Source organism: Oryctolagus cuniculus, chromosome 5, assembly GCF_051225735.1.
Source record: "Oryctolagus cuniculus isolate XC-2025 breed Fujian yellow rabbit chromosome 5, ASM5122573v1, whole genome shotgun sequence".
In the NCBI taxonomy this organism is placed as follows: domain Eukaryota; kingdom Metazoa; phylum Chordata; class Mammalia; order Lagomorpha; family Leporidae; genus Oryctolagus; species Oryctolagus cuniculus.
In genome coordinates, this window is record NC_142871.1 from 151,915,239 (window position 1) to 151,938,763 (window position 23,525).

At 45.6% G+C, this 23,525-nt stretch overlaps 1 protein-coding gene across 4 annotated transcripts in view; it reads left to right on the top strand.

Moving 5' to 3' along the window:
* The first annotated feature begins 1,019 nt into the window (after positions 1-1,019).
* The window catches only part of MRS2 (magnesium transporter MRS2), a 37,056-nt gene continuing 14,550 nt past the window's right edge, over positions 1,020-23,525 (top strand). For all 4 annotated transcript variants that reach the window (XR_007923038.3, XR_016234254.1, XR_016234253.1 and 1 more), the window contains exons 1-7: positions 1,020-1,315; positions 1,958-2,031; positions 5,312-5,348; positions 6,456-6,568; positions 11,240-11,413; positions 14,150-14,280; positions 17,747-17,863. Coding sequence is in view for 1 of the 4 variants with exons in the window: in XM_002714158.6 (XP_002714204.3) it covers positions 1,156-1,315; positions 1,958-2,031; positions 5,312-5,348; positions 6,456-6,568; positions 11,240-11,413; positions 14,150-14,280; positions 17,747-17,863 (806 nt within the window). In the remaining 3 variants the exon portion in view is untranslated. The remainder of the gene's footprint in view (positions 1,316-1,957; positions 2,032-5,311; positions 5,349-6,455; positions 6,569-11,239; positions 11,414-14,149; positions 14,281-17,746; positions 17,864-23,525) is intronic.

Consider the following 23,525-nt stretch of genomic DNA (forward strand, 5'->3'; position numbering starts at 1 on the left):
CTTTCAGTGATTTGAGAATCGTCATAGCTTCCTCACTATCAAGTTGCAGATTTCGTTTGCATGAAGATACTCCAGGGCCAGCATTGTGGCTTAGCGGGTTAAGCCTCCACCGGCAAAGCAGGCATCACATATGGGTGCCAGTTTGTGTCCCCTTGCACCAGTTCCAATCCAGCTCCCTGCTAATGCCTCCAGGAAAGCAGCTGATGATGACCCAATGCTTGGGCCCCTCCCATCCATATTGGAGCAGAAAAAGCTCCTAGACTCTGGCTTTGGCCCTGCCCAGGCCTAGCCAGGCCAGCCATTTGGAGAGTAAATCAGAAGCCAGAAGATCTCTCTGCCTCTCCCTTTCTGTAGCTCTGCCTTTCAAATAAATAAATTAATTAAAAAAAAAAAAGAAAATACTCCAGAAACTGCATAGCATGATACACGTTTTGAAATTTTTTTAAAGATTTATTTATTTGAGTTAGAGAGAGAGAGAGAGAGAGAGGTCTTCCATCTACTGGTTCACTCCCCAATTGGTGGCAACGGCCAGAGCTGTGCCGATCAGAAGCCAGGAGTTTCCTCCAGACCTCCTACGCTGGTGCAGGGGCCCAAGGACTTGGGCCATCTTCCACTGCTTTCCCAGGCCACAGCAGAGAGCTGACTTGGGCCATCTTCCACTGCTTTCCCAGGCCACAGCAGAGAGCTGGATGGGAAGTGGAGCAGCCAGGTCTCGAACTGGCGCCCATATGGGATGCCAGCGCTGCAGGCGGCCGCTTTATCCTCTACTCCACAGCGCCGGCCCTATGCTTTTTCATTTTGACATTTACCAATTATCTCAAGGGAACAATCGGCACTTCACGCAGACCTAATCCCATCAAAGGCCTTAGGGCCGAACTCCCCGACTCCCCCCCCCTCCCCCCGCCCCCATGTATATACAGTACAGGTCAAGTGCAGTACGCAAACTCCATTGGCCAAGGGACACAAGGGCGCGCCGGAAGACACCTTCGGGCATGCGCAGGAAGTACTGCGCATGCGCCCCCCCGCGCGAAGTTGTGCGCAGGCGCTGCACGCGACGGCCGCAGCCGCGGGTCGTGGGTAGCGCAGTGGGAACTCGGCCGTCAGCGTCCGGCATGAAGCGCCGGGGTCTGGCTCCCGTCTCGTCGCTCCAGTGCCATGGCATGCTTGCGGAGCCTGTCCTGGCGGACCTCATGCACCCTGGTCTTGGGGCTGGCTCCGGTGTCCCGCCACGTTGTCTACTGCGGCCGCACGGCCGACCTTCTCGGACGGAGCCGGGCCGCTCCGCTGTGCGCGCCCCGCCGGCTCCGCGCGGCAGGTACGGCTTCCCGCTAGCGGCTTCGGGGTCGCCGCTGGGGTGGCAGCGGCCACTGTGCTCCCGGTCAGCCATGGGGCCGCGCGCGGGGTCCCCGCGCGGGTGTAGGACGGCGCGCGGTGTCCGTGCGCGGGTTCGCGAGCCTCGCCCCGCGTCGGGTCGCCTCACGCAGGTGCCCGGGGCGGGCGGTATGTGTCCCCGGCTGGGAGGCAGCTGTGCGCTCTGCCCTGCCGGCTGCTGACCCGCGCAGCCCTCTGTCCTCTCCCCCACTGCCCTTGGCTGCTGCGAGCCTCGTGACCGCGATAGGAACAGCTCCGTGTTCGCTCTGTGCACTGGTTATTTCATAAGCGTTCGCTATGAAGTCTGTAGAGAAGACGCGAAATCTGGTTCTCGGCTTTCTCAAATGTATCTACTAATATAACGCATGGGGAGAGCCTGTTTAAATCGTGCAAGAAAAGATGAGACATTTTCTTGCAATCTTGATTTAATGGGTATGTATCCACGTGGCACTAAAATGTCAACGGGAAGAGGATGGTCGGAATGCATAAATAATTCTAATGCCTCACCGTTGCTTTAAAAAGCCACTCCCTGTGAAACCTAAGATAATCGTCTGCAGATATTAAAATGCTGCTTTTGGCCCTGCAGGTGAAATACATCGATTTAGAACCTCCGATGCCTCTCAAGCCACCTTAGCCAGCGTGTCCCCGGTGTTCACTGTGGTGAGTGCGTTTCGGAATTTGCAGAAAATATTTTGCACACGTTCCCCAGGTCGCTCTGTTGGCCGAGATACCGGCTTTTTGCTGGGTAGTGAATCATGACCGGTCGCGTTGTGCGTGGTGCTTTGCCAGTGACCCGAGCGCCTGCCAGACGGGCCTCAGCAGTGCGGACCATGGAGCGTTGGAAATTCTAGCCCAGGTCCTTGCAGTCGCCCTCAGCTGCCTACTTGATCACTCAAGCTTTTCCCGGGAGTCTGTGTAGACGCCTTCGAGCCTTTACCCACACAGGGGCTTGAACCTGCGCTCTGCAGGAAGTTAAGCCTCTTGAGGGCAGCACGGTGTGCTTGAAGGTCGTGAGCTCTAGAACTTTCTCTAAATGGTTCAGGAAAAAAAAAAAGCCTGAATAAAACAATGTGAATTTCACACATGTATGTGTGTGTGTGTGTGTGTCTCTCTCTCTCTCTCTCTTTTTAACCCCTAAAGGGAGAGAGAAGGCACTTTGGGGGCAAGATGCTTCCAGGTGGAGGTTATATAGCAGTTGATTGTACTTTTCTTGCAACTTCTTTTGTGGGCATTTAATTGTGGTTGCTCTGAGCCATACAATCTCAGTTCTGTCTGTTATATTAATTAGGTGAACTTGGGCAAGTTATGATAACATCCTCATGCATTGGTTTTCTTATATATAGATTAGGAAGAGCCTGTCTGATAGAATTATTGTGAGGATGAAAGTAATTTATACTTGTAAAATCCTTAATAGTACCATGCATACTTTAAACATCCAGTATTTGTAGTCGTCTTAATTATTTAAGCTTGTGAACATGAGAAATTTTCTTTGTAAATTATACAAAGCAACCACCAGAATTACATGTAAAAAGTATGGCTTTTATTCACTTCTTGGAAGAGTTAGCAGTTTAGTTGAACAAAATATTTCAGATGAGATTATTGTTTACCAAAAACACTTAGGAGAATCAGCTGATGCTGTTTGGAAACTGAGCCCATTACAAAGTAAACAATTTAAAAAGCCATAACTTGTATGATCTTTTTTAAAATATCAAAAAAATTCCATAAAATACTGAGATGCAGATATTTTTTAATATGTATAGTTAGTAACTTGAGAGACAGCAAAGAAGTATGTATATCATGTTTTATAGGAAAACATCTTTTTTTTTTTTTTATAAAGATTTTGCTTATTTATTTGAGAGGTAGAGTTACAGACAGATGGAGAGACAGAGAAAGGTCTTCCTTCTGTTGATTCACTCCCTACATGGCTACAATAGCTGGAGCTGTGCCAATCTGAAGCCAGGAGCCAGATGCTTCTTCCGGGTCTCCCATGCAGGTGCAGGGACCCAAGGATGTGAGCCATTTTCCACTGCTTTCCTAGGGCATAACAGAGCCGGGACTAGAACTGGTGCCGCAGGCGAGGATTAACTCACTGTGCCACGGCCCTGCAGCTTAGGAAAACATCTTAAAGATATTTAGGGGCTGGCCTTGTGGCGCTGTGGGTTAACGCCCTGGCCTGAAACGACGGCATCCCATATGGGTGCCAGTTCGAGACCTGGCTGCTTCACTTCCATTCCAGCTCTCTGCTATGGCCTGGGAAAGCTGTAGAAAATGGCCCAAGTCCTTGGGCCCTGCACCTGCTTGGGAGACCAGAAAGAAGCTCCTGGCTCCTGGCTTCAGATTGGCTCAGCTCCAGCTGTTTCCGCCATCTGGGGAGTGAACCAACAGATGAAAGACTGTCTCTCTCTCTCCTTCTCTCCTCTCTATGAAACTCTGACTTTCGAATAAATAAATCTTTAAAAAAAAATTTAGTATTTGGTTTTCTCTAAAATTTCTCATTTCATATGATTAAAATATTTTATTTTACGTATCTTTACTTCCCAATTTTCTGCATGGATATAAGCATTTGTGAAATAAATTTAAAAAGCTCATCTGTGTTATGCAAATAAAATTTCAATGTAAATTCCCTTTAACATTCATGTTTTGTAATTACGTGTTCATGTTGATTAACTTTGCTAATGAAAGGCAAGCTAAAATTTGTGTTGTAGGTTTTCACTGTGTTATTGATGTAGTGTATGTTTGTTTCCGTGGTAATAACAGATGACCTGTATTGTACTACACCTATAGGTCTTAATGAAGAAAATGCATATTTAGTAGTAATTAGCACACCCCAGCACATAGGTTCAGTAAATAATTGGCAACTTGGATAACCTTTCAGAAATCCCCCCCCCCCCCCCAGAAAATAGGTGCGTTTTTTTTCTGCATCTCCCAGCTATCAGAGACCTTTTCTATAAATCTTTATTGATTCTGTAGTGCCCACCAGAGTGACATCTTAGCCTCAGGTAGACATTCAGATTTGTAAGACTGGCCACTGTTTGTCCCAGTCTACTCAAAAGTTTAAAGGACAGGGAGTATAAGCAGTACAGCATAGGTATATACTCTTTTTTTTTTTTTTTAAGACTTATTTTATTCATTTGAAAGAGTTACAGAGAGAGGTAGAGACAGAGAGAGAGAGATCCTCCATCTGCTGGGTCACTCCCCAGATGGCCGCTATGGCTGGAGCTGTGCTGATCCGAAGCCAGGAGCTTCTTATGGGTCTCCCATGTAGGCGCAGGGGCCCAAGGACTTGAGCCATCTGCTGCTGCTGTCCCAGACCACAGCAGACAGCTGGATCTGGAAGAGGAGCAGCTGGGACTAGAACCGGTCTCCCATATGGGATGCCGGCGCTTCTGGCCAGGGCATTAACCTGCTGCGGCACAGCACTGGCCCCAGGTATATACTCTTGATGGCTTCTGTGTCCTCTGAGTGACAGCTCAGATCCCCCAAGATGGGTGTGAGATCCACCTGGGCTTAGAAGCCCTTGCCGTATAGTGTCAGTGTCTCTTCAGTCTGTCTCAGAGGCACAGCTTCCTTGGTCTCATGAGGTACATGGCAGCTGCTCTCAGGAGAGGGCAGAGCTGTAGCTTCCCGCCTGGAGCCTGTATCTCATTCATACTCTGTCTAGTGCAGTCCACCAGTGAGTGGTCACTTTTACTGTAAGCAGTGTTACCTAGTAGGACACCTGGTTCTCCATCAGATTTCTAGACAAACCAGAACAGAAAAAGTTAATGCAGGTCAGATTTGTCCTCGCAAAGAATAAAAGGATTTATATAACCCTTAAGTTTGACCTAAAGAAAGTTACGGTTTATTTCTGTGTTTCAAAATTTTGGAGCTGTTGGTCATAATACCACATACTTATGGTATACTAATTTGAGATAAAATAATATTTTGTTTCTATCTACAGACAAAATTTGACAAAGAGGGAAATGTTACTTCTTTTGGTAAGTATATTTTTTTTCCTTCTGAATTACTTTTTTAATCAGTGAATGAGTGAACCTGATGGAAATCAGGAAATTGTAGCATTTTGATAGAAAAGTCTTTGTGCAAGTGTGTTGAAGATCCTTCTTCCCAGAGTGCCCATCAGCCTGATTGGAACTGGCAGCACTCAGACTGGCAGAAGCCCCTTTTGCTCTAAGAGGATATTGAAGACAGTGTGGCGTGTGGGACTGGAGCCCAGGAACACGTCCTTTCCCCCTTTGGTTTCTCTTCTGTGTGTCTCCCATTCCCTGCCCTCCTCCCCAGGTTCATTCCCCTGAAGCCTGTTTAAGGCAGAGTCCCCTGCTACCACTGCCATTGATGTGAGTGACGAAAGATGGGGAGGGACCCAGGACTGCATGGCAGTCACATGGGCTCCGCCACTGAGTGCTGTCTGTGGACAGCTATGCAGCGTCACTTTACTGTGTGGCTTCAGATTATTCCAGTCTCAGGCCTCCCTCACTTTCCAGCCCTGTGTTCCCGTTCCTGCCGATGCCAAGGTCTCTGTAGGGTATTTCCTGTGGTTTTCACTCTTCAGGTTGTTCTGTTGCAGCCCTGTCACTGGCGCGGCTCGACAGTACTTACAGAGACTATCATCAGTTTAATGTCTTCATTTTCTCTCATCTGTTACATGTTCTGTTAATTTTCAGGTGGGAAAATCTGGAGTGAGAACTGATCTAATGTTGTCATTTTACATAGTCCAGGAACAAGGAAATTTGAACTCACCTGTTCACATATTTATGGTCTTGAAGATAATATTGTGAGAAAAAGTTAAAAATGTATTTGTATACAGTTCATATTCAAGAAAGGTGACCTGTCTGAAGAGCTAGAAATGGCTCTTGTAGGTTGTCCTGATCCCCCAGGGGCCTTGTGGGTACAGAGAAATTTTATGATCTCTGCAGAAGAAGGGGAAGGAATAACTAGAGTTAGCCTGAACTTTTTTTTTAGGTAAAAGTGACTCTACAGCTTTTGTTTCTGTTGGTAATAGAAAATCGTCTTGATGGTGGTGGGAAACTACATAAAGATCTAAACCTTTTAATTTGTTAGTTTTGCCTACTCTTTTTCTTTTATAGAAAGGAAGAAAACTGAATTATACCAAGAGTTGGGTCTTCAAGCCAGAGATCTGAGATTCCAGCACGTCATGAGCATCACAACCAGAAACAATAGGATTATTATGAGGATGGAGGTAATGGCGTCGTGTTTATCCATAGTTCTCCACTTAAGAAGTTACTTCTTAGCTATCGTGATCAATTTCTTCATTGAAAGTACTTTGAGGATAAAAAAAAATACCTTTGTGGAACACAGAATATTTTACCATTTGGTATAAGTAGAACTCATTTTAAATGGGTTACATACATGTGCTTAACAGGCATAACACTGCTTTGTTTTATGTTGGAAAAGCTCTGACTGTGGTCTTCATTCTCTTTGAATTTAGTCTCTAGTGTCTGAAATTATAAGAGAATACTGATTTACATTAGGTGTATTTTCAGTGGAATACAGTTATATGTAATGAACGTTTTCCAAATAGTCAAGAACGCTTTCCAAATAGCCATCAAATTTCATAACCATTAATTTAAATCTTGATTTTTATATTTTCTTTTTCCCTGCTGACTCAGAGCTGTATATGTGTAATTTAAAAGATTTTTTTGCACCGAAATAAACTTTTTATTCCATTTTCTGCAAACTCTTTGAAGTACCCTCAGATATCAACTTTGCCTCATGATTCAGAGTTAATGCAAACATCTGTTATTTTGGTGGGTTGAGAAATAGATAAGGAGACACCAGTCTCAATGCTGTTGGCCTTGTGGTGGGTGTGGACTTGAATTTCCTTTTTCAAAGATTTACTTTATTATTTATCTGAAACAGAGTTAGAGATCTTCCATCTGCTGGTTCGCTCCCCAAATGGCTGCAACAGCCAGGGCTGGGCCAGGCTGAAGCTGGGAGTCTAGAGCTTCTTCTGGGTCTCCCATGTGGGTGCAGGGACGCAAGCACTTGGGCCATAGTCCGCTGCTTTCCCGGGAGCATTAGTAGGGAGTTAGATAAGAAGTGGAACAACCAGGTCTCAAATTGGTGCCCATATGGGATGCCAGTGTTGTAGATGGCAGATGTACCTGCTATACCACAACGCCGGCCCCTTGCTTTTCTTAAAAAGTCTTTCATGACAAACTTTTGTCTGTTTATCCATAATTAGTCAAAATAATTAAAATAGAAGCAGTCTTCTCCCAAGTGTTTTGCTGTTTTTAGTAGCTAGCATCCTTCAAAATAATTCCTCTTCAGTGGAGAGATAAACAGGTATTTGATGAAACAAATTTAGTAGAATCCTAATTGTAATAATTAAATAGCAGGTGTATGATACTATAAAATCTTTCAACTTTGTGTGGAAATTTTCACAAACCGTAAGGAAAAATGTAAAAAAAATCCTCTCTAACTTCTGTGTCTCGAATACAGTGGTTGTAAGCTACTTTTACTTTTTGTGTGTTTTTAAGATGTATTTATTGGGCTCGGCACTGTGGCCTAGCAGGTAAAGCCACCACCTGCAGTGGTGACATCCCATTTGGGTGCCAGTTGAGTCCTGGCTGCTCCATTTCCAATCCAGCTCTCTGCTATGGCCTGGGAAAGCAGTAGAAGATGGGCCAAGTCCTTGGGCCTCTGCATCCACGTGGGAGACCTGGAAGAAGCTCCTGGCTTCGGATTGATGATGCTCCAGCCGTTGCAGCCATCTGGGGAGTGAACCAGTGGGTGGAAGACTTCTCTCTGCCTTTGCCTCTCGGTAACTCTGCCTTTCAAATAAAATAAATCTTTTTTTTTTTTTTAATGTATTTATTTATTTGAAAGACAGCAACAAGGAGAGAAAGAGAAAGGGCGAGACATAGAGCTCTTCCATCCTCTGATTCGCTCCCCAAATGCCTACAACAGCCAGGGCCAGGCCTGGCCAGAGCCAAGTCAACAACTCCAGTCAGGTCTCCTGTGTGGGTGGCAGGGGCCCAAAGACTTAAACCATCCTCAGCTGCCTTCCCCAGTACGTTAGGACGCTGGATTAGAAGTGGACTCAAACTGGACTTTGACATAGGATGTTGCAAGCAGTGGCTTAACCTGCTGTCCATCAGTGCTTGCCCCCTTTATCTATTCTTTACCATGAAAGATGGCAGTCTCTCCTTTTTTTTTTTTTTTTTTTAAGATTTATTTTATTTTTTATTTATTTGACAGGTAGAGTTTACAGAGAGGGAGACAGAAAGGTCTTCCTTCCATTGATTGACTCTCCAAATGGCCGCTACGGCCAGCGCTGCACCGATCCAAAGCCAAGAGTCTCTTCCTGGTCTCCCATGTGGGTACAGGGGCCCAAGCACTTGGGCCATCCTCCACTGCTATCCCAGGCCACAGCAGAGAGCTGGACTAGAAGAGGAGCAACTGGGACTAGAACCCAGCACCCATATGGGATGCTGGCACTGCAGGTGGAGGATTAACTAGTGAGCCATGGCGCCGGCCCCAAGATTTATTTATTTATTTAAAAGGTAGAGTTAGAAAGAAGGAGGAAGATCTTCCATCCTTTAGTTCACTCCTCAAATAGCCACAACTGCCAGGGCTGCGTCAAGCTGAAGCTAGGATCTTCTTTTTGGTTTCCCATATGGGTGCAAGAGCCCAAGCATTTGAGCCATCTTTTGTTGCTTTCTTAGATGCACTAGCAGGGAGCTGGATCAGAAGTGAAGCAGCCAGGAGTCAAACCAGCACCCATATGGGATGCTGGTACTGCAGGTTGTGGCTTAAGCTGCTGAGCCACAGCACTGGCCCCAGCAGTCTTTTTGGATATTTATAATTCTTACTGGTATCAACTAGAGCATTAGTATTATCTTTACAATTTCAAGTTATTTTAATAAAAGGAAACTTTCCTATTTGAGCCAAACTAATAAGGATTAATCTTAAACTAAATCTTATCTAAAGGCCTGTCTATGGGGCTGGCATTGTGGCACAGCAGGTTAAGCCACTGCTTGCAGTGCTGGCATCCCATATCAGAGTACTAGTCCCAGCTACTCTGCTTCTGATCCAGCTTCCTGCCAAAGCACCTGAGAAAGCAGCAGGTGATGGCCCAAGTATTTGGGCCCATGCCACCCCCATGGGAGACTCCATTGAAGTTCCTGGCTCTCGGCTCCAGCCTGACCCAGCTTTGGCTGCCATAACCATTTAGTGATTGAACCAGTGGATGGAAGATCTTTCTCTTTGTCTCTCCTCTCTCACTGTAGATCTGACTTTCAAATAAGTAAACTAAGTAAACCTTTAAAAATAAAGGTCTGTCTTCTACCTTTTAAAAGATCTATTTGTGGGCTGGCACCGCAGCTCAATAGGCTAATCCTCCGCCTTGCAGCGCCGGCACCCCAGGTTCTAGTCCCGGTCAGGGCGCCGGATTCTGTCCCGGTTGCCCCTCTTCCAGTCCAGCTCTCTGCTGTGGCCCTGGAGTGCAGTGGAGGATGGCCCAAGTCCTTGGGCCCTGCACCCCATGGGAGACCAGGAGAAGCACCTGGCTCCTGCCTTCGGATCAGTGCGATGCGCCGGCTGCAGCGCGCCAGCCACGGCGGCCATTGAAGGGTAAACCAACGACAAAAAAAAAGACCTGTCTCTCTCTCTCTCTCTCTCTCTCTCACTGTCTAACTCTGCCTGTCCCAAAAAAAAAAAACAAAAACAAAAACAAAAACTATTTGTTTATTTGAAAGGCAGAGCAACAGAAAGAGACAGAGGAAGGAGCTTCCATCTGCTACTTTATCCCCCAAATGGCCAGAACAGCCTGGTCTGGACCAGGCCAAAGCCAGGCACTTTATCCTGGTCTCCCATGTGGGTGGCAGGTGGCGTGTCCTGGTCTCCCACGTGGGTGGCAAGTGGCATGTACTTGGGCCATCTAACTTCTCAGAAGGACCTTACCTTGTTCTTTCTGTTCTCTGTTTTTCTTGTGATTGCAGTGAAATCTTTAATATATAACTAGTAATCTCAGTTCTACTGAGAGTGAGTTACACTAACATATATTTTAGCTTTTATTTCTTTTAAAAAATGCCTTTAAAAAAATGAACACATAGAGGTTTGGCATTGTGGCGGAGCAGGTTAAGCTTCTGCCTGCTATGTCAGCATCCTCTATGGGCACCAGTTCAAGACCCAGCTGATGCACTTCTTTTTTTTTTTTTTTTTTTTTTTTGACAGGCAGAGTGGATAGTGAGAGACAGAGAGAAAGGTCTTCCTTTTGCCATTGGTTCACCCTCCAATGGCTGCCACTGCTGGTGCGCTGCGGCCGGTGTACCGCGCTGATCCGATGGCAGGAGCCAGGTGCTTCTCCTGGTCTCCCATGGGGTGCAGGGCCCAAGCACTTGGGCCATCCTCCACTGTACTCCCGGGCCACAGCAGAGAGCTGGCCTGGAAGAGGGGCAACCGGGACAGAGTCCAGCGCCCTGACTGGGACTAGAACCCGGTGTGCTGGTGCCGCTGGGTGGAGGATTAGCCTAGTGAGCCGCGGCGCCGGCCTGATGCACTTCTGATTCAGCTCCCTGATAATGTGCGTGGGAAAACAGTAGAAGATAGTCCAAATCCTTAGGCCCATACACCCTTGTGGAAGACCTGGAAGAAGCTCCTGGCCCTGCCCTGGCCATTGCAGCCATTTGGAAAGTAAGCCAGCAGATGGAAGATTGATCTCTCTCTGTCTCTCCTCTCTAACTCTGCCTTTCAAATAATTAAACACTGATTTGATTTAGTTTTAATCCAAAATTAATAAAATGTTAAACTCTACTATGATTTCTTCTTATAGCTCTGCAGCTACCTAATGTGTGTATGTGCATGTTTGTGTCTTTAAATACGTAGTTTTGTTTTTGTTTTTTTACAGTATGTGAAAGCTGTCATAACTCCAGAGTGTCTTCTGATACTGGATTATCGTAACTTCAATTTAGAGCAGTGGCTGTTCCGGGAACTTCCTTCGCAGCTGGCTGGAGACGGTCAACTTGTCACATACCCATTACCCTTTGAGTTCAGAGCTATAGAAGCACTCTTGCAATACTGGGTAAGCCTCTTTAAGAAAAAGTATTTGTATTTATTTATTTGAGAGCCTTCCCAAATCCCCCAAGAGCTGGAATGGGACCAGGCCACAGCCAGGAGCCAGGAACTGAGCCCAAATCTCCCGTGTGTGGTAGAAACTGTTACTTGAGGTGTCATTGCTGCCACACAGGGTTCTGCATTCACCAGAAGCTACAGTGGGGCACGCCAGTGTGGGATGCAGGCTTCCTAACTGCTAGGCTATGCCCCTGCAACAAGCCTTTCTTTATTTAGCTGCTGGCATATTCTGCTTTTGAAATGTAATTGAGACACATTAGTACTGCTCCAGGGGTGCTTTCCCTAGCCACATCCTCCCGTCAAAAATCTCTCTAAAGGTCTTGTATGAAGAAAGGACTTGATTCTTAAACGTTCTGACCCGAGCATGTAGAACTAAAGATCCTGGGTATAATACTGAGTAGAACATTGAGTGAAGCACATTTCAAGCTGGCCACCTTTATTGAGGGATGGTGACTGTAAGTACTTAATATCCTAAATATAGAAATAAACATACATTTTTAAAGCATTCCATTTTATTTTCTAAATTTATATTATAGCAATACTTACACATGATAAATATATTAAATCATCAGCCCATTCTTTGTACAGATCTTCAAGGAAGCTAAATTAGTTCTCTGAGACTTAGATTGATAGAGACCATACAGAATTCATCTAATGGTTGCCCTGTTAAATTCATGGTCATTGGCTGTCAGGGGATCCTGTCGGGCCCTGAACAGGGAGGTTCACTGCTTTCCTGGCCCCCGAAAACACTTCCTTACCTTTTCTGTCCCCTGTTAGAGTAGTGTACTGGGGAGCTGGCTGCATGCAGGAGCTGGTTCAAGCAGCAGCCTAACCAAGGGGTGGAGGGAGCTGAGGGTAAAGGGGACATGAGGTGAGCCTGGTGCCCTCCTCTCTTGGCTGCCTGGCTCTGCTGAGGGAATAGGTGGCTAGGCTCCCTCCTCAGGTGCCAGCCGTGGGCAATGGCAGGCTGCACGGGCTGGGTAAGCTCTCAGGAACTCAGGCTGCCAGGGCAGAACTGAGCGCACTCTCAGTGAGGGAGTAGGTGGAGGTGGGAGGCAAAGGGGCGGGCTGACCTGGGGCTCCTTTTTGGAGACTGGTTAGGGGAAGATTTAGAGGGAGGTCAGGCTGTCAGTGGGAGTAACACATTTCTGCCATTAAGCGGGGTCCTGGGAAGGTTTTTACACATTAACGAAGGCCAGCCAACCCTCGGGAGGGGTAGGCTTTCAGAGGAAACTCCCCAGATGCACCTGAGGGACCTCACAGGCACGCTGTCAGCGACCCTCCGTAGCATCCTGGCCACTGCCTGAGTCCATGCCTGCGTGGCAGAAGGTCAGTGTCTCTTTTGGATACTAACGAATTATATTTGCCTCACATTCAAGGTCTCCTGACCAGGAAGCCACTCAGTACAGGAAGTCAGACATCTGCGCAGGCACCCTGACTCTAGACTCCACTTTCCAGAGCAAAGCCCCTTAGCCTCACAATAATTGTGCTTCTGAATGAGGCACTATGAGGGGCTGGTGTTGTGTGTGGCTCAGCAGGTTAAGCTGCTGCTTGCAATGCCAGCATCCCATATGAGCTCCAATTTGAGTCCTGGCTGCTCCATTTCTAATCTAGCTCCCTGCTAATGCTCTTGGGAAGGCAGTGGGAGATGGCTTAAATAATTGGGCCCCTCCCACCTTATGGAAGACCAGGATGGAGTTCTCAGCTCCTGGTTTCAGCCTGGTCCAGACCAGGATGTTGTGCCATTTGGGGAGTGAACCAGTAGCTGGGAGGTGTCTCTCTCTGGCTTTCCCTCACAATAAATAAATTTAAAAAACAAAAACCACTATGTGACAGAATTTGTCAGTAATTTTACTATTTAATTCCCATAATATGCTGTTTGCCAACTGGTACGGAAGTATTTCAGTATTTTATCAACTATTATAGCTGTATCAGTGCATTTCAGCTGAATGTTAACCATGTCTGTGTTAACTTAAATAAGAAAGAGTGTTTTTAAAGACTTTATTTATTTGAGAGTCTGAATTAAAGTGATCTTCCATCTACTGATTCATACCCCAAATAGCTGTAACTGCTGGAGCTGGGCAGATCTAAAGCCAGGAGTTTTTCCAGGTCTCCCACAAGGGTGCAGGGGCCCATGCACTTGGGGCATCTTCTACGGCTTTCCCAGGCCATTAGCAGGCAGCTGGATTGGAAGTGGAGCAGCCAGGACTTGAACTGGTGCCCATGGGGGATTCCAGGGTCACAGGTGGAGACTTAACCTACTCTGCCACAGTGCTGGCCCACACTTGTGATTTTCAAAAGAGATTTGTTGATAGGTATTTTGCACCATATTCTGTTTACAAAAAATATAGGTATTGTTTACAAAGTACAAAGTTTCTGTTTTAACTGTAGAATGGCAGGTTTTATTTAATAGACCCAACCCCAATTCCTTTCATAACCGCTGTCTTAGGAGGATTGAGGGTGTCTGAGGGTGATTCCCTGACAACCAGATCTGAGCACAGTGATGCCTTCATGCTTTGCTCTAACTCAGGAGATCCAGCTCTTGAGGCATCTGGAACAGGCCTTCCAGCACTGACGCGTGCTCAAGTGCTGCCGCCGTCTCTGGCCGGTACAGGTTTCTGTATTTCATCAGAATTCGCTGTCCCTGAGTGTTCTAATCCTCATGAAAGGTCGTGTTGTTATCCAGATCAACACTCTGCAGGGGAAACTCAGCGTTTTGCAGCCGCTGATCCTTGAGACACTGGAAGCTCTAGTGGATCCCAAACACTCTTCTATAGACAGAAGCAAACTGCACGTCTTACTGCAAAATGGCAAAAGGTAAGTATGATTTACTTACTAAGGTGGGAGTTACAGGCAGATGTCTTAAAATTTCTCTCTCAATAGTCTTTTTAAAATAAATAAATAAATATCCATCTATTAACTTGTAATTCAGAGCTACAGGAAGAGAGGAAGAGGGAGAGACACAGAGAGAGATACTCCAACCACTGGTTTACTCTGCAGATGGCTGCAATAGCGAGGGCTGGGCCAGGCCAAAGCCAGGAGCCTCAACCAGGTCTCCCATGTGGGTGGCAGGGGCCCATACACCTGGACCATCTTCCACTGCCTTTCCCGTGCCATTAGCAGGGAGCTGGGGAGGAAGCAGAGCAGCTGGCGCTCATGTGGGATGCTGGCATCGCAGGCTGCAGCTTCATCTGCTACACTGCAGCACCAGCCCCATCCGTAATCTTTTTTTTTTTTTTTTTTTTTTTTTGACAGGCAGAGTGGACAGTGAGAGAGAGAGAGAGACAGAGAGAAAGGTCTTCCTTTGCCGTTGGTTCACCCTCTAATGGCCGCCGTGGCTGGCACGCTGCGGCCGGCGCACCGCGCTGATCCGATGGCAGGAGCCAGGAGCCAGGTGCTTTTCCTGGTCTCCCATGGGGTGCAGGGCCCAAGCACCTGGGCCATCCTCCACTGCACTCCCTGGCCACAGCAGAGGGCTGGCCTGGAAGAGGGGCAACCGGGATAGAATCCGGCGCCCCGACTGGGACTAGAACCCGGTGTGCCGGCGCCGCTAGGCGGAGGATTAGCCTAGTGAGCTGCGGCGCCGGCCCCCCGTCCGTAATCTTAACAGTGAAATGTTTAGCATAAATTTAGGTAAAAATTAGTGTCGTTATTGCCTATTCTAAAATACCAGCTGGGAGGGTGAGAAGGGGCATTTGGCTCAGCTTGATCTGTTTCCCAGATCAGAGTAACTAAGTTGAAGTCCTGACTGTTCCAGTTCCAGCTTCCTACTGATGTACACTCTGGGAGGTAGCAGGTAATGGCTCGAGTGATTGAGTCCTTGCCCCCTACCTGGAAGACCCAGATTGAGCTCCTGGGTTTGGCATGGCTCAAACCTAGCTGTTGGTAGGCATTTGGGGAGTAAACCAGTAGATGGAAGATCTCTATTTATCAAAAAATGGAAATAATAAATAATGAAATTAAATTGTGAATAAATAGTAAAGTTCCTTATTTTAAAGAAGTAACGGAGACTGGCATTGTGGTGCAGCTGGTAAAGACACCACTTCCAACACTGGCATCCCATATCAGAGTGCTAGTTCAAGTCCTGGCTGCTGTGTTACTAATGCAGCTCTCTGCTAATGTACGTGGAAAGGCAGTGGAAGATGACCCCAAGTGCTTGGGCCACTGCCACCCATGTAGGAGATCAGAATAGAATTCCTGGCTTTGGGGCCGGTGCTATGGCACAATGGATTAAAGCCCCAACCTGCAGTGTCGGCACTGGTTCGGGTCCCGGCTGCTCCACTTCCAATCCAACTTTCTGCAATGGCCTGGGAAAGCAGTGGAAGGTGGCCCAAATCCTTGGGGCCCTGCATCCACGTGGGGGCTCCTGGCTTTGGATCAGCTAAGCTCTGGCCATTGCGGTCATCTGGGGCATGAACCAGCGGATGGAGGCCTCTCTCTCTGGCTCAGCCTTTCTCTGTTGACTCTTTCAAATAAATAAATCTTTAAAGAAAAAAAAAATTCCTGGCTTTGGCCCGACCCATACTTCGCTGTTGTAACCAGTTGGGGAGTGAACTAGTGAATGAAAGATACAGATATAGATTAGAAAAAAAAATCTCTGCCTGTCTGTCACTCTGCCTTTCAAATAAATCTTTAAAACAAAAAAGTCTTGCTAATGATGATGTTTTGTTTTATGGTTTAGTCACAATGTCTTTATTGTCATACTTGGCATGTATGTATGTATGTATTTATTTGGGCTAGCACAGTGGCATAGTGTGTAAAGCTGCTACCCGCAGCACTGGCATTCCATATGGGTGCCAGTTCAAGTCCCAGCTGCTCCACTTCCAATCCAACTCTTTGCTAATGTGCCTGGGAAAGCAGCACAAGATGGCCTAAGTGTTTGGGCCCCTGCATCCCTATGGAAGACCTGGATGAAACTCCTGGCTTCGGCTTGGCCCACCTCTGCTTATTGCAGACAATTAGGAAGATCTCTCTCTGTCTCTGTCACCACTCTTTTCACTCACTCGTGTGTGCGTGTGTGTGATTTATTTGAAAGAGTGACAGAGAGGAGGAGTGAAGGGGACACAGAGAAGGCGATAGTCCATTTGTTGGTTGCCAGGACCGGGTCAGGCTGAAACCAAGAGCTAGGAACCCCATCCAAGTCTCCTACATGGGTGGTAGGGTCTCTAGTACTTGGAGTGTCTTGCTCTGCTTTTCCAGGTGCATCAGCAGGGAGATGGATATGAAGTGGAACAGCCGAGACTTGAACCTGTACCCCAATATGAAATGCCAGTGTCAGAAGCTTAGGCTTAACCTGCTCTGTCACAACACTGGCCCCAATTCACTAAAGTGGAAAAGTAGGGGACTGGTGCTGTGGCGTAGTAGGTTAATCCTCCGCCTGCAGCACTGGCATCCCATATGGCGCTGGTTCAAGTCCCACCTGCTCCACTTCCAATGCAGCTGGAAGATGGCCCCAGGTGTTTGTGTCCCTGCAGGAAGAAGCTCCCAGCTCTTGGATCAGCTCAGCCCTGGCCATCATGTGGCCCTTTGGAGAGTGAACCAGCAAATGGAAGACCTCTTTCTCTGTCTCTGCCTCTAATTGATCTATTTGTGCCTCTCAAATAAATAAATCTTTGCTTTTTTTTAAAGTGAAAAAGTAGCATGATTGGGAAGTTGAGCTAAAAGGCGCACATAGTCTAGTGTTTATTGGAAAGATTTTGCATGAAATGCCATTTAAGGCTCTTCCACGTGTAATCTCATCTCATCCTATCAGCAGCCCTGCTCAGTAGCTGGTGTTGTCCCCATTTTGAAGGTGAGAGAGCTGAGGTTTAAGTCACTTGTCTAAACTACAGTGTGAATGGCTCCTGCAAATTCAATCCAGTTTCTCTCCCACCATGGCCCAAGTTCTGTTTTTTTAAATCATAATACATGCCAGAATTTAAAAGCAGAGTTTTAATTTATATCATCAGTTGAATAAACGTGCATTCAGGATTTGTACCTCCTAAAATCCCTTCTGGAATTAACAGTTAAAATTCTTGAATCAGTAGCTTTTTATCTTATCACTACCTTATTGATTAAAATGAATGCTGAAATTTATACTGATTAATCTTACCAATTAGTTGTGGTTTGGGAATTCATTCCTAATTTGCATGATTATATAAAAAATTTTTACAAAGTAGTGTTTGCCATGAGTATATGTATAAGTGGATCCGCTTAGTAAGACCCCCAAACAGTCACTATACTAACAGTGAAATGTTTTTACAAGTTTATACTATTGATCATTTCTGCATAATGCTTCTTACAGCCTATCAGAGTTAGAAACAGACATTAAAATTTTCAAAGAGTCGATTTTGGAGATCCTGGATGAGGAGGAGCTGCTGGAAGAGCTCTGTCTGACAAAATGGAGTGACCCACAAGTGTTGTAAGTATACTCGTGCTGTTTCCTTTAGGTGAATTTTCTGTCCTTTCTTCTGCTGGATGATTTTCCTAGAGAATATAGACGTTTTCCGTCCTCATTGTTTTTGCTTTCTCCCTGTGCGTCTCATTCAGTTTTACAAGATTTCCAGTGCATGTTGGTTGCATCCTTAGCGCTGTGCTGGGCTGAAATATAAAGACACTACACACAGTTAATTTTATCTACAAAGACTGGCCACCAGATTGGCACACGTCTGCCATAGTAACTTACCTGGCAGGTAGAGCAGAGGAACAGAGAGGTTGACATTGGGGAGGGAGAGTATGGGACCAAGCAGGATGTGTAGGGTGTGGACATAAATTCTCTTAAGTTTGGTCTGATTTTAAAATGCCGGTCTTACATATTTTAGTCTCTAATGAATTTAGAAATCATTTACTCACTTGTGCACACTCAAGTTAATGCTCACTTTCTTATATATATATTTATTTTTAATGGATATGTGGTGATATGTGTTAATTGTACCTATTTCTGGAATACATTATAATGCTATATATATATGTATTCAGTATGGAATGGTCAGATCAGGGTAGAGTAACTCTGGCAGAGTATAGTACATGTACATTGTCCAGCTGGGTAGTTGAATATCAGCATTTGAACTTAGTGACACATATTTTTTCCTAATTATTTAAAAAATTTTCTCATTACCATATAATGTGTGTGCATTTTTATGGGGTAAGGGGCAGTGTTTCAGTGCAACACAGCAGAAGCCGATCACATCAGGCAACTCGCCTTCATTTCCAGAGCCTACCAGCCTACCAGCTCCCTCTCTATACAGTGTGTGTTATAGTGTTATGAACCATAGTCACCCCCGTACTGTGAGCACTGACACTCGTTACTTCTGTCTAACTGTATTTGGTACCTGTTAGCCAACAGCCATATGTCTTCTCTCTCTCTCCTCTTCTCAGCCTCTGGGAATCACTGCTCAAAGTTCAGATCAATTTCTTTTTAAACATCCACATATGAGAGAGAACGTGCAATATTTGTCTTTTTGATAATAACCCTTCTAGCTGGTATGAGATGATTTCTCACTGTGTTTTTCGTTTGCATTTCCCTGATGTATAATAATATTGGCATTTCTTATATTCACTGGCCAGTTGTATTTCTTTTTTTGAGAAATGTGTATTCAGATCCTTTGCCCATTTCTTTATAGATAGTGTGGGTTTTTGGCTGTTAGGTTTTTTTAGTTCCTTATGTATTCTGAATATTAATCCTGAGTCAGATGCATAGTTTCAAATGTTTTGTCCCATTCTGTCTGTTGTCTGATATTTTCTGTACAGAAGCTTCTTAGTTTGATACAGTCATGTTTGTCTAGTTTAGTTTATGTTTGGCTTTTGGAGTTGTACCCAGAAAAATCATTGCATATGCAATCTCTTAAAGTGTGTCCCCTCTTTTTTTTCTAGTACTTTCATTTTTTTTATATTGTTTGGTCTTACTGCAACATTTTAAAAGACTCACATTCTAGTTCAGGTGTTCTTTCCTCAGTTTGATCTAGTCTATTGAGGTTTTAAGCTGTGTTTTTTTATTTGACTTAATTGAGTTTTTCATTTCTGTGACTTTTTTGTTTGGTTCTTTTTCAAAATTTCTCATTCTACTCGTGCACTGATTTCCTAATTTAGTTTGTACTCTTGTGTCATGTTGAGTGTCCTTATACTCATTCTTTTGAATAGTTTATCAGGCATCGTCTCCCTTTCTGTGGAGTCTGATGTTAAAGCATTGTTTGAGTCCTTTTGGGGTGTCATGCTGCCTTGCCCTTTCATACTTCTTATGTCCCTATGTTGATACTTGGACGTTGGGTGGATCAGGAGTCTCACTTCTACAGGGCGGTTTTCATGGATCGAAGGCCTCTTCCTGAAGAACGTGTCTGAGTGTTGCTTTGGTGGGCTGCGTGGGCTTCAGCTCTAGTTTGATGCTGACGTGCAGCCTTCCTCTCTTGTTGCACTGCAGTTGATGGCGACAGTGGCGAGGGTTGAGTGAAGGATCACTGCTGTCAGACTCAGAAGGGGTATACACGTCTGGCGGCAGCAGCTGGGCCCGAGTCCAGGGTGGGTGAGCGTGGCTTTCCTCTCCCACCAGCGCCAGGGTGGACCTGAGAAGGGAGCTGTCATGGGGTTAGGGCTAAGTCCAGGGCAGGTGTGCACTGCCATGGTGGGAAAGGATGGAGTGTGAAGGGACAGCCCTAAGTCTTCGAAGGCAAGCAGCCCTGCTCCTGCAGTCTGGGAGCAGGACCCACCCTACTGAGCTACACCTCTGTCGGGTGTGTGGCAGGACACCTCTGGCACAGAGACGATGTTGCTAGGTCTAGTTGGCTGCAGTCTCTTTCGCTTGTGTGCTGGAGTATCTGGAGCCCCAGAGGGCAAGATATGCAGGGGTTTCTGTCCCCTAGGGCAGTGTGGATTCTGACAGTGACTCCTGTCTCTAGAGTCACACTGCCATAGCCAGTGTTTTGGGAGTTCCTTCTCAGAAGCACGGCTCCCCTGTGCTCCAGGCAGCTCCCCTTGCTGGACTCCACACCCGTGGGCAACTGTGGATCCTTCCTGTAGCTAAGATTGCCGATGGCCAGTGTCCCTGGAGATGGGGTCTGCTGGGGCTTTCCTTTTACTTTTCCCCTGCACTGGGGATTCACCCTGGCTGTGGGCTGCGGGCATGGTTGCCGGTGCGTCTCTCTATGCTGCCATCCCAGGCCTCTCTGCCCTGTGGAGTTCCCATGTCTCACTGGCTGAATTACAGTGTTCTCCCTCAAGCACTCGCCTCTACAGGTTGTCGCTCCCCCTCTTCGCGGAGGAACAACACAGGACCCTGCGCTGTTCTTTTGTCTGCCCTTCCCGGGTTTGCTGCTGGTCCTTCCCGGGTTGGCTGCCGCCCCTCCACCTCCGTGGAGGGGCGGGCCCCCCTGCCACTTTCCCCACTTCCGCGGGGGAGCAGCACACCGCCGGCCGGCTCTCTCAGGGGCTGCACAGGTGTTCCTTCAGATAGATGTTCCTGGTGCATGTTGTCTCTCTCCTCCTTTATAGTCCTCTTCCACCAATCCCAACTCTGCTACCCAGACGCTGAGTACGCTGCTCTCCTCCAATCAGGAGCAGCTCCTGCAGCTTGTCAAGTTGGCGAGAGGCAGCTGTGTAGAAGCTGTTTACTCCTCTCCCAGCACCATATTGTGGGAGAGCAGATGCACAGAATAAGTCTTAATTCGAGTAACTTAGTCTAGTCTGAGTTGCTCCCCACAACAGGTAGTTATTTACTTGTTTTTACAGTTTTCTCTGAAGGAGGAGACGAACACGGGATACCTTTATTTGGCCCTCTTGGACAACATTTTTAATAAAAACTTGATATATATATGTTTATCAAATATAGACATCATGTTACATGTAAAGGTTAAAGTGTTATCTTCTGCCTCTGTATATCCCTGTTTCTCCCTTAGTATCATTCTATATTTTAAGTTCTGATTGACGTAACTATACATATTTATGGGATACATTCTGATGTACATATGTACATCAGATAGGTACATATGTAAGTTGTGTAATTATAAAATTAAATTGATTATATCTGTCTTCTCAGACATCACTCATTTTGATAAAATCATTAAAAAGTCCTCTCTTCCAGCTATTTAAGTATATAATACATGGTTAACTATTTTGAAGTATATAGTAGATTGTTAACTATAGCGACCCTTCTGTGGAAAAGAACACTAGAACACTGCTCTGGGTTCTTACATGTTGTGGTAAATGACAGGATTTAAGCCTTGTGGCTAAATAGTTGGATTTGTGTATAATTTTCTCTTTTCATCCCTTAGTTGATTACATGTCTTGGCTTTTGTCATTAGTGCTGCAGTAAACATGGGCATGTAGATGTCTTGACAGACTGATTTCTTTCCCTTTGGACATATACCAAATAACAAGATTAGATTATAGGTTGAACTGTTTTTATTAATATTTTAAGTGAATTCACTGATTTTTGGCAACTTGAGTAAAATGCATATATTTCTTCAAAAACACAATCAGGAAACAGATAGAAGAAAAAATTTTTTGAATAGCCCTGTATGTATGTAAGAAATGAAATATATTTTTTAAAATCTTCCTCCAGAGATAACTAGAATCTTAAATAGGTTCACTGAATTCCACCAAGGATTTAAATAAAAAATAATAGCACAATAATATTTTCTTTTAAAAAAATTTATTTTTTACTTAAAAGAGTTAGGCAGAGAGAGAAAGAAATTTTCCATCCACTGGTTCACTTCCCAGATGGCCACAATGGCCGGAGCTGAGCCGATCTGAAACCAGGAGCCAGGAGCTTCTTCCAGGTCTCACACTTGGGTGCAGGGGCCCAAGTACCTGGACCATCCTCTACTGCTCTCTCAGGCCATATTAGAGAGCTGGATTGGAAGTAGAGCATCTGGGACATGAACTGGCACCCATATGGGATGCTGGTACTGCAGGTGTCAGCTTTACCCACCACGCCACAGTGCTGGCCCCAGTAATATGTTCTTAAACAAAATAGAGAAGGATCAAATGCTTTCCAACTCATTTTAAGAGACTAACATAATCCTGATGTAGAAACTTATTGAGTACAAGAAGAAAAATACAGAGCTACTCATATAGTCCTAATTAATACAGGTGGAGGAAAAAAGCTTAACTGAATATATAGCAAGTCAAATCTAGAAAAAAGCAAAAATAGGAATCACTTTTTTCTTATGTTCTGTTGAGATTTGTACTTCCTGCTGTTTTCATGGTAGTAGTTATCCCTTTGCTCCTGATGTAGGACTCGTTGAGCATTTCTTGTAGGGATGGTCAGGTGGTGAATTCCTTCCATTTTGCTTTTTCATGGAAAATCTCCCTCATGTGAGATGGATAACTTAAGTATAGTGTTCTTGGCTGGCAGTTGTTTATTTATTTTGTGTTTATTTATTTGAAAGAGTTAGAGTAAGAGAGGGAGAGAGAGCACAAGGCCTTCAATCTACTGCTTCACTTTCTAAGTTGCCACACAGCCAGGGCTGAGCCAGGCCAAAGCCGTGAACCCTGAGTTTCATCCAGGTCTCCCATGTGGGTGGCAGGGGATCAGGCACTTGGGCCATCTTCTGCTGCTTTTCCCAGGCAATTAGCAGGAAGCTCGATCAGAGGTAGAGCCAGTTGGGACTCGAATGGGCGCCCATATGGGTTGCTAGCATTGGAGGTAACAGCTTTACCTGCTACACCACAATGCCGGCAAATTTTTTCTTTCAGAACTTTGAATATTTCTCTCTTGTCCTATAAGGTCTCAGCTGAGAAATCTATCATTAATCTAATGGGGACTCTTTTAAAATCACTTGCTGCTTTTCTCTTGCTGGTTTTTTTGTTTTGTTTTAGAATTCTTTCTTTGCCTTTCCTGTTTTTTGTTTTTGATAGTTTGCCTTGGAGAGAATCTTTGGGTTGGGGGTTGCAGGGAGGTATCAAGTTGGTTGGGGCTCCTTCAGGCTTCCTGCCTCAATGTCTGTATCTTTCCCAAGATGTGCAAAGGTCAGCAGTTGTTTCACTGAATAGATTTTCTTTGGCCTTTTATTTTTCTTCTTCAGGAATACCCATAAGGCAAATCTGCCCACTCTCAAAGACTTTTCATTTTTCTGTTTTTTTTTTTTCCT